General features: G+C 37.0%; 1 protein-coding gene and 1 non-coding gene across 4 annotated transcripts; both read right to left on the bottom strand.

Moving 5' to 3' along the window:
* Positions 1-314: 314 nt before the first annotated feature.
* Positions 315-9,991, bottom strand: LOC134816081 (calponin homology domain-containing protein DDB_G0272472-like). 3 transcript variants are annotated; one of them, XM_063824818.1, is made up of 19 exons: positions 9,846-9,991; positions 9,548-9,642; positions 9,039-9,209; positions 8,727-8,847; positions 8,359-8,430; positions 7,999-8,085; positions 7,663-7,818; positions 7,310-7,426; positions 6,817-6,948; positions 6,501-6,672; positions 6,017-6,114; positions 5,787-5,874; positions 5,438-5,540; positions 5,221-5,294; positions 4,467-4,652; positions 4,216-4,290; positions 3,730-3,828; positions 2,507-3,511; positions 315-2,469 (listed from the first exon to the last, which is right to left on the bottom strand). In XM_063824818.1, exons 1-19 carry the CDS (start codon positions 9,975-9,977, stop codon positions 2,411-2,413), a joined length of 3,042 nt encoding a protein of 1,013 aa, XP_063680888.1. In that variant the 5' UTR covers positions 9,978-9,991; the 3' UTR covers positions 315-2,410. The 3 variants fall into 3 exon arrangements, with proteins under 3 accessions (XP_063680888.1, XP_063680887.1, XP_063680886.1); XM_063824817.1 differs by having other exon boundaries at positions 315-2,473; positions 2,516-3,511; XM_063824816.1 differs by having other exon boundaries at positions 321-3,511.
* Positions 4,807-4,998, bottom strand: LOC134816195 (small nucleolar RNA U3). The gene has a single exon (XR_010160381.1). It is a non-coding gene; the product is annotated as a small nucleolar RNA U3 (small nucleolar RNA).
* Positions 9,992-10,296: the final 305 nt, after the last annotated feature.

The following is a 10,296-nucleotide window of genomic DNA, read 5'->3' as shown; positions in this document are numbered from 1 at the left end:
TGATCTAGTGCGCGCGCTGAACTCGATCAATCGTAATCTGGCGGGAAACGCTGAAGCATTACAAAGTACTTCATTGCGCCATACGTTTTCTTTTTGAGAAGACCGTTTTAAATTTTGTGGGTTCAGTTTCTCGGAATTGCACATTCAGCATATATCATCATGATTATTGATTCCTGAGAACCAAATCATCATAACACACGATCACATTCCTTTATCCCATTGCTCTAATTTTGGTAAGTACGGGATAGTGATGTGCAAATTATTATTGAAAAAACCTTGTGCAAATAAAAGATACACCGTATCATTTTGTTTTTGATCATTAAAATACAATTTGGAAAATTACAGTAATGCTATCCAAATTTCAATCAGAAAAAACATATTATCGATGATTCAAAATTCGCATAGAAAGGTACATCTGTATCAATGATAAACAAATATCATACAACTTTGAATAAAACAACAATCGAAATAAGAAAGTGTCCGGCGGGCAACACCATCGTGCAAAGTTGTATTTATTGTTATTCTATAATTCTTCTTTAAACAATTCTAGATCAATTTGCTAACTAAACAGTAAACATGATAAATGTACTGTATTTGCCGTTTTAGCCAATAACAAAGTGGCACCATTGACATTGCTACATGTTTCTCGGTCGTCTGGTAATTGTCTTCAAGAGAACTTGCGATTCCCCGATTTATAGATCAATTCATTAAAAATAAGTCAAAATTAACATGAGAAATTCGACTCTAAATTCACCACTATCAGAATATTAATAATTAGTTAATTATGAGGGTTCAAATAACCAATTATTCAATGTGAGGATAAGTCTCGCTTCCGAGTTAACTTGAACTCGAAACTTAACAGAATGCTTGACCAAAGTTCACTTGCTTCATTCTGGGCCCATCAACGATTGTATTTTTCACACCTGATTGCTTAGTCTTCTCTTTGCTTTTCGAGCCTGATTCTGTCGAAGAATTGTCAACAGGTGGAGTTCTTTTGCGGCTAGATGGAGCATTCAGAGCAATTTCCCTCTCTGCTGTAGCTTCGTCTGGTACAGATTCAGCTGTTACCGGTTCCTCCAGGATATGCTCTTCAGAAGTGGCATCTTGGAGACCATCATGGTCTGAAGCGATAGGATCTGCAGCTGGCTGATCAGGAGACATTACCTTGGCATCAAGAGACATCCTCTCTTCAGGCATAGCCTCGTGAGACATCCTCTCTGCAGGCATAGCCTCAGGAGACATCCTCTTTTCAGGCATAGCCTCAGGAGACATCCTCTCTTCAAGCATAGCCTCAGGAGACATCCTCTCTTCAGGCATAGCCTCAGGAGACATCCTCTCTTCAGGCATAATCTCAGGAGACATCCTCTCTTCAGGCATAACCTCAGGCAGAAGCGAGTCAGACAGAATGGATTTAATTGTTTAGGAGCCTGTGACCTAGCTTGGTGATCAGTTCCGACCATTATAGTCTTATCCTCAACGATAGTCTTATCCTCGATAATAGTTCTACCACAAGCAACAGACTTGTTTTTGCGTTCATCAAAGAAGGATGTACCACATGCCACCGACGTTTCCAAACACTCCCCAATAATCGTCCTACCGCATGCCACATCTTTACTGACTGGCTCTGGCTCATCTTCCTCATTTTGTGCTGTCTCAAAGTCTATTTGAGAGTTATCTGATCCACAACCGACATCGTGAGCAACTGGATCTGTTTGAACTTCTTCTTCGACTGACATTCTGTCTTCGTCAGTTTGACAACTAAGGTCTAAACTGGCACCTTCTTTATTAAGAGTTTCAATATTTGATGTTTCTGAGGACACCTTCTCTTCTTTCTCCTCTTCTTCACCAGTTTGAGGAGGAGCGACATCTTCAGTCCCACTCTTCTCCATGTTGAAGCTGATCTCATCTTTGGAAAAATCAGGCTGTTCCAATTTCATAGGAGATTCGTATGAAGGAGCTCTTCTTCTTAACGTGCTTATATCAGGTTTCTTAGCAGATGAGGAGAAGTCAAGTTTACCACTAGAGGTGGGGGGAACCAGAGATCTAGCCTCTGCCATGCGGGGAGCACATGGTGTGTAGTTGAAGTTGTTCACTGATTTGGAAACTTCCTCACCTCCTGGGGTCAAATCAATTTCATCCAGCGTTACTCTCGAGGCAAAGGATAACTGAAAATCTGCTTCACTGAACAGAGACGGGTGGGACTGAGCGGTGACATTCAACCTGGATACCTGGGGAGTTCTCCAGGTGTATTTAGGGGGTTCAGTTTTAGGGCACGTCTGTCTGCTAAAAGCCATCCTGAACAGTGGAGTACAGGGAGCAGAAGACATACGACCTTGTTTGGATCGTCTCCGTGGTGTATCAGACGTCACAACATTGCTATACTTCATGATTAGCTTCTCTTGTTGCGGTGTCAGTGGTGTACCGGATCTAGGCAGTGGTGTACCGGATCTAGGCAGTGGTGTACCGGATCTAGGCAGTGGTGTACCGGATCTAAGAAGTGGTGTACCGGATCTAGGTAAAATATTGGAGGGACGTGTTGCATTTTTCATGAGTTCCGGAGTGAACACTAAACTGGATCTTCTGGTAGAATTCTTGATAAGGTTAACATCGACTGGGGAGGGTACTTTGTAAGTTTTACGGCGGTCAGCAGCCGCGTGTTTGCTCTTGCCAACCACAACGGTTTCGTTCTTTTTTGGAGTGTTAAAACTTATCTCTGAATCAGGGAAAGGAGCACTAGATCTCGAGACAGTCTCCACTTCTAATTCTTTGGTATAAGTGTTGTTAGTAACCATTGTCTCCACCCTCTTTTTGGTGAAAGTAGCGTTATTATTTGGCTTATTTTCCTGATCTTCCGAGAGTCTCCTCATTTTGGCGGGTTGAGTTACGTTGAAAGTCTGCCTTCTTATCTTCCCTTTTCTCGCATCGGCATTTTCCTTGTCAGTAGGTGGAGTGAGGTTTTCTTCAAGTTTTCTCTCTTTTTCAAGCTCTATCGCTTCTTCAAGCTTTCTCTCTTCTTCAAGCTTTCTCTCTTCTTCAATTTTCCTTTCTTCTTCAACTTTTCTTTCCTCTTCAACTTTTCTCTCTTCTTCAATTTTATTGTCCTCTTCAAGCTTTCTCTCGTCTTCAATTTTCCTTTCTTCTTCAAGTTTTCTTTCCTCTTCAATCTTTCTTTCTTTTTCAACCTTTTTGTCTTCTTCAAGCTTTCTTTCCCATTCAAGCTTTCTCTCTTCTTCAATTTTCCTTTCTTCTTCAAGTTTTCTTTCCTTCTCGAGCTTTCTTTCTTCATCAAGCCTCTTTCTTTCTTGAAACTTTCTTTCCTCCTCTTCTTCCAGTTTATGCCGCTCTTCAAGTATCTTCTTTTCAGCTTTGAAATCAGCAAGTTTTTTCTCCTCCTCCCCAATCTTTTGTCGAAGAAGGCGTGCGACTCGATCAGCTTTAATCTGGTCCGACTCCTCTTGTAATTTTTGTTGTCTGAACTTGGCTTGAGTTATGACGTGCTCTTGGGCGTACTCTGCGATAAGAGTAATGATTAAAGATTATTACTTGAACTACTGATAGTTCTATGGTTATTAGTTGTGGGTGTAAATCTAGAAGTAACACCCAGATAAGATAAATGGATTGGTTTTTAAAAGTTCACCTTTAGGTTGTTGTTAGATTGAAACGTTAATGCTAAAGATGTTCCTGTTTTCATATCGAATATATATTATATCAAAATGTAGACTAGCTAACCCAGTAAAACATTGCCTCCCTGAAGTCCATGTCTGTCAACTCCGTGCAGTAGTACACTGTCAAATGCCTCCACTACAGCACTGATCCAGTCAATAGCAACTGAGGGAAGGGTTATTAATTATTTTAAGAAATTTCTGTTAGAAAATAAAATAATACAGCTTTATGTTAGGAACTAAAATAATAACTGTTCAGTTATTATTGAACAAAAGTGTTTAATATCAAATTTACATCCCTCACTGTAGGGGGGTTATTAATTATTTTAAGAAATTTCTGTTAGAAAATAAAATAATACAGCTTTATGTTAGGAACTAAAATAATAACTGTTCAGTTATTATTGAACAAAAGTGTATTATATCAAATTTACATCCCTCACTGTAGGGGGGTTAGCAGGTCACATTTTGATCGGAGTTTTATAAACAACTTTATTACCGGACCGTATTTAATGATTCAACATTACATAGTCAGATGTATTAAAGAATAACTCACACTGGGTACTTTGCTTTTCAGAATTAGCTTGCTCAGCGAGGTTTTGTACACATTCCAAAGATTTGTAGTCTTCCTCTGAAACATTAATTCACAGCTTAAAAATACGGGAAATACAGATTAACGACGATCGTGTGAACTTCAAAAGTTTAGTACATTGTGAACTTTATTTAAACTGACGAGTAGAACTTGCAATTCAGCAAACATTATTGCTGTCGGTCTTCAGCAGTAAAATTCCCACTGAGATAACTCACCCAAACTTGAGATGAGCTGTAATATTTTGTTGAAATCCCCCTTGTTCGACTGAACCACAGGGAACTTGTTGACAGGAATTACTTTAGGAACATCACAAGATTTGCTGTCCTCTACTTTTATTGTCAGCAGCTTGTTGTTCAGGGCTTTTAGAGTTGTTTTCAGAACGGGCATAAAATCTGCTTCATCTGATAAAGATTTATCCTGTTAACAAGTTTTTGTGATGTAATATTCAGTTGGTTTTTACAGTATCAATCTGTGGGGTAATTAATTAGCTTGAAATGACTGTTGGCCAAGTTCACCGAGAAGATACTTTTCAATTTTACTTCAACTATATAATGGGCCACTCAGGCTGCCTTTGCTCCCTCCCCGTCACACAAGGTAACAGGTGAACAATCATCAATGCTTCAGAAGAAGCTAGTTTCATGCTCAGGAACAAAGGATAACCTCATCATCGTGACTGAATCGGTTGTCTTTTGTAGAAGACTAAGGTGGGACACATACTGTAGAAATGATCCTAACGAGTGTGGTCTTACTTGTCATTCTCAAAATTTGAGACCGTATAAAGTGTATAAAATAATATCTTGTGTTTGAAGTTGAGCATTGATTTCAAACGTCTTCATATCACAAGTGTTTAATTTATGTTCCTCGAAAGCGCACCGTTTCAGCCCAAGTAGTAAGTATACATATTGCATTTAAAATATTTTAATGCATAAGTTGGAATAATGATAATATTATGTAGATTGTAGAACCTACCTTTATCGTTAGTAGAGTCGATATCAGCAAGAACTTGCTCGAATAGTTCTACTATCGAGGATGTGTCAATAACCCTGTTTGGAAATAAAGTGATATTAACTTTTAACAGTTTTAAGGGATTATACTTTAAGACAAGAATGGAAGAGGGAAACTGGAAATTCTGCGGTAGCAAGAAATATTATTCAATAACTTTACTGAACAAGAGGGGACATCTTACCGTTGCATTTTAAACTCGTTTTGTACGAATTTGAACTTGGTCACGAGAAGAGACACTAAATTAGCGATACTATCAATACCAGCCAAATCAAAGTAATCTTTACCTGACCAACATGTTAATGGTTAGATTCTTATTGAATATTGATATTAAGCTATGAATTATAATATAAAGAAACCCGCTCTATCACAAATAAATCAAATAATGGAAACTTGTCAGCGAGACAAAGGCAAACTTTTAAGTTTTAAGAATGTAATTTAATCTTAATTTCTTAATAAGTACTAATAATAATAATTAACGTATTACTAATTAATCAACTAATTAATTAATTAATTACTAATAAATCGCATACCAGCGTTTGGTTTTATGAGATGCAGGTTGATGTCCCTGACAGTATTGCTTAGTAGTCCAGCTATGCCCGGAAATTGAACTTTAGTAATCTGTGAAATGTATACAAAGTTATATAATGTTATCTTTATAATTTACTAGAAATAGATTTTATAGAATTGCAAATGAAATGTGTGGTGTGGTTCGGGCAACATTTCGTCACGAATATTATCGTCCCAAAAAAGGTGCATTTACCTGAGAAACACGTTGAAGTTGTTTCTTGTTGACTACTAGAGCTGCTGTTAATATACGGCCAGGCTCCTCTAGTGACTCCCGGAACTTGGTATACTCGTCTGGAAGGGTAATGGTTACATGGGGTTTGGGGGGGGGGGGGGACGGGCCGGGGGGGGGGGACAACCTCATAAATACCTATACCTATTTGTTTTACAGAGAGCAGGATAAATTAGCACTTAGTAACTTTCTTAAGACACTTTCTAAGCTTCAAGGAAGCGAAACTACAGGATCATAAAATTTAATGAAATTAATTAAGGGCGTGTCCCATTGTAGTTTTGATTGAACTAAAGATATTTGAATGCTATTTAATTGAAGAAAGGATATTTGAATGCTGTTTAATTGAAGAAAGGAACAAATAAATCCCATAACCCTTGTGATACAATGATATTGTGCTTTTAAAATCATCATTATTTAAACCGTAAACAATCAACTAAGAACCACCCACCAAAAAACACCGAAACGTGCTCCTCGATAGCGTTTGAAGTTTCAGTTTCGTTTTTCAAATCCTCTCTTTCACTCTTCACCTTCAACCATACCGTGTAGCGTTCCCCCAGATCCTCAATCTTACCACTCAGCTGTTGGTCCGCTTCCCGCTCTAATTTCAGCATCTCCTCCACCTAGATTGGTTTCAGTGATCATAGATTAGAAAATTAGGTGATTAAACAGTTCAAAGAGTTAAACATAAGAGGAAAATATCGGTTTTACTAACTAAACGAATGGTTTGAAATTATCACCAGAAAGATAATTCCTACTTCACTAACCGTGTGGTTTGCTTTCTGTATTTTAGTTTTAAAAACAATTTCTTCCTTCTCAGTCTTCCTCTCCATCTGCTGAACTAGTTCTATCTCTCGTCTCAGCTCGTCAAGCTCACCTTCTATCCTGTCTTCCTGTTTCTGTAGTTACAAAAGTATGTTAACTTTAAAAGTTTCATTACGCTGGAACATGAATTTCGGATATTTCAGAATGAGAAAAATTCAACCTTTCAAGTTTGCATACATTTGTTGTAGATGTAAAAAATTAATGTTGGACCAAATGTTGAACAAAATGTTATAGAAACGTGATTGCTTTGAGTGTGTTGACCAAATAGCAATTGCAGTCACGACATCACGTGTCCAGATATCACGTGTCCAGATATCACGTGTCCAGATATCACGTGTCCAGATATCACGTGTCCAGATATCACGTGTTCAGATATCACGTGTCCAGATATCACGTGTCCAGATATGAGCAACATAGCCTCCCTACGTATATTACCTGGAGTGAGAGCGACTCAGAGAATCTTTCCTCGTTAGTTTTGGTGATCCTAGTTGTCTCCTTTAAATGGCTTCTGGTAGCTGTTATCTGCCCATCAAAGTTAATACAACACTCCTCCTAGAAAATAGATAATTAGTTAATGATAATTAGTAATGATAATTAATTAGTAATTCAATAAAGGGGCGACTGATTCGAGTCAATTTTGTGGAACCTTCGTGTTAAGTGAAAACATACAGTTTAGTTGGTATGAATCCTGTAGTGTTGTTGATAGAATGAAAAAATTAGATAACTAAGATATTAATAAAAAATCTAAAATTTAAAAAATAAAAGTTATACATTGAATTGACAATTACCGTTTTATGTTTGTTATTCATGGCCTGTTTATTAATCGCATTTTCTTCCATCAACTTCTCCACATCCAGCGTAGCTTTCTCAACATTTTCATCCAAGTTAGGGTCGAGTAACTGTACCTTTAACGTCCCAATCTTCGGTGATAAGTTCTCCGCGATCTAATCAAAGTTCTCAATTAAAATCCTTTCCTTAAAATATCTGTCAGTTTAGGCTTGAAGAAACTCTAATTTCTAAAACAGTTTGGGACACTAGTCACTACAGCCCCCCTTCTCCCCCCTCCTCCCCCCCCCCCCCCCCCCCGCCCCCCCCCCCCCCTCCTCCCCAAAATATCTACTCACAATCATTCTGCACTCCTGGATCTCTTCGTCCCTCAGATTAATGTTCTGTTCGATTTGCGCAACAGCACCACTCACTGTATGATACTCCTGCAAATGAAAACAGTGTTAAGATTCCTGTGAATTTTCAATTTATGGAAGGTTTTATTTCCACAGTCACCTTTCAGAGTGGAAACGACACCGTTGTTATCATGGCTATACTAATTGATTTGTTCACCAACACCGGAGACGATATGCTGCATAGTTTATTAAATATCTACAGGGCCCACAATATACTACGCCCCCCCCCCCCCCCCAAACCCCCCCCCCAACCCCCCCCCCCCACTTTTAAAGTCTAAAGATGTAAGTTTGAATGTTACTCACACTGCATTTGTCGCGATTTGTATCATTATTTTCTGTCTTCTTTGCGTTCCTTTCCTTGAGCGCTTCATTCAACTGAGTTTAAGGTAGTTATTATATTATTAATTATTAATTAATTATTTTTATTAAATATTATTATATTATTATTGTTAAGAGATTAGGCGTATTCCTTCTGCAATAAGAAAGATCTCATAAATATGTTGTGTTGATAAATACAAAAGACTTGTGCCCGCTGCAGCACTGTTCTTAATTTATTAATCGCTACCAATGGTTTTAAGTCAGGTTATTATGAAAACAGGTCCAATAATTATGGATTCAGGTCCACTATCCAGTAATAATTATCATAATTGAATTCGTTGCAAGTTCCCTACTTGATTGATTGTTCTTTCATTTCTATCTCTGATGTCCTTGTCGAAGTTATTACGCTGAGACAGTTGTTTCTTTCTTTCTTTCAGCTTCTTGATATTTTCAAACCCTGTATCTCTCTCCGCTCTGAAGATTATTGTTGTGGTTACCCTGACAAGCCCAAAAGAGAATGCAAAGAATTTGAAGGGCTAAAATGGAAGTTGATGAACCTTCCCAACCTAATAAATCCATTTATAACGAGGGAAAGAGAAATTAATGACTTAAAACAATTTTTTCAGCAACAAATAAGGACCCTGATTAGATCACAAATAACCTACCTGTTTGCTTGGTCGAATATTGCTGCATTTAGAAGAAACGAATAAATTTCGAGGGTTCTTGACTTTCTGGGTTTAATTAAATCAGAAAACGTGAATACGTAGTCTGTATGAAGTTCTTTTAGCTTCTTCGTCAGTAAGCCTCCTAAGCGTGTCAGACCAAAGTTGATTGAACTGAAATAGAAGAAATTTAATTTAATTCTGTAGATTAATGATTTTATTTAGGCGCTTCGTTAGTTCACTAATCGCTTGTTTCCTCAGAATATGCCACCATAATATGCCATCTATAACAATTCTATAATATCATGTATTCAATGTAATCAAAAATGTTTCTTATAATATGATTGATATTAAACTAAACATACTAGGTATACTAGTATTGGGAACCACTATTTAATCGAGAACGAAAAAATACCACCCAAACTAATTAGTTAATTTAATTAATTAATTAAAATTAAATTAATTATTTAAAATTAATTGATTAAAATTAAATTATTTAAATCTCTACCAACCTGTGTGGCTGCCAAATGCTAGCAACATCAAGTGAGGGTAAGTCTCCCAAGTGAGCTAACGACTGTGGCAAATGAGGGCACAGCCTTTGTAGGAGCTGAGGAAGCATAAAGTTTACAACTTATATTATAATAAAATTATGATTTTTAAAACACACTAATGAAGAACATAATATTATAATAACTGACATTATCAACGTTACTATTCCAAACGATTCTACTGATTACTATGCTGATGTTAAAATAATTATGATAATCATTAATTAAAAAGTTGTTCAAGAATTTAACAATAAACACATACGCAGTAATACAGGTTATGGAGTTGAGGTTTCATCTTTATCGGATTTCTGATAATTGACAGAATTTCAAACGCAGAAATTCCCAAAACTTCCTCTCCTATATTTCCACATTCGTCTTCATCGAAGATAGACATGGTGCCTGTTATAATGTTCTAGTAAATATAATATAATAAATAAGTTAATATAAACAAGTTAATAATATAACTAATCTATAATATATCTCATATTCTACATCCGGTACGGCTCTGCACACATGATATCTCTCTCTGCCATGAAACATGGCTAACCTTTCAAACTATGATTTAAAACACAAACCTAAACTAAAACTCAACTGGGCTCTCCTATGTCACCAAACTAGACCAATAAGCAATTTTAGCTTAGATAATTATATTTTTCTATATTTGTATAATAAGTATATTGACGTATAGTAGTAGTGGATGGTTGAGGGGGTTT

Source organism: Bolinopsis microptera, chromosome 5, assembly GCF_026151205.1.
Source record: "Bolinopsis microptera isolate Bmic1 chromosome 5, MBARI_Bmic_1.0, whole genome shotgun sequence".
In the NCBI taxonomy this organism is placed as follows: Eukaryota; Metazoa; Ctenophora; class Tentaculata; order Lobata; family Bolinopsidae; genus Bolinopsis; species Bolinopsis microptera.
The sequence above is the reverse complement of the archived record's forward strand: the minus strand, read 5'-3'. Positions and strand labels throughout refer to the sequence as shown.

Excerpts from the sequence above, each read along its gene's own strand:
- LOC134816081 (XM_063824816.1), bottom strand. The coding sequence starts at position 9,977 with ATGTCTATCTTCGATGAAGACGAATGTGGAAATATAGGAGAGGAAGTT. Across the intron at positions 9,210-9,547 it reads AGCATTTGGCAGCCACACAG|TTCAATCAACTTTGGTCTGA; the intron begins GTTGGTAGAGAT and ends CTTCTATTTCAG. Across the intron at positions 5,295-5,437 it reads AACGAGTTTAAAATGCAACG|GGTTATTGACACATCCTCGA; the intron begins GTAAGATGTCCC and ends ATTTCCAAACAG.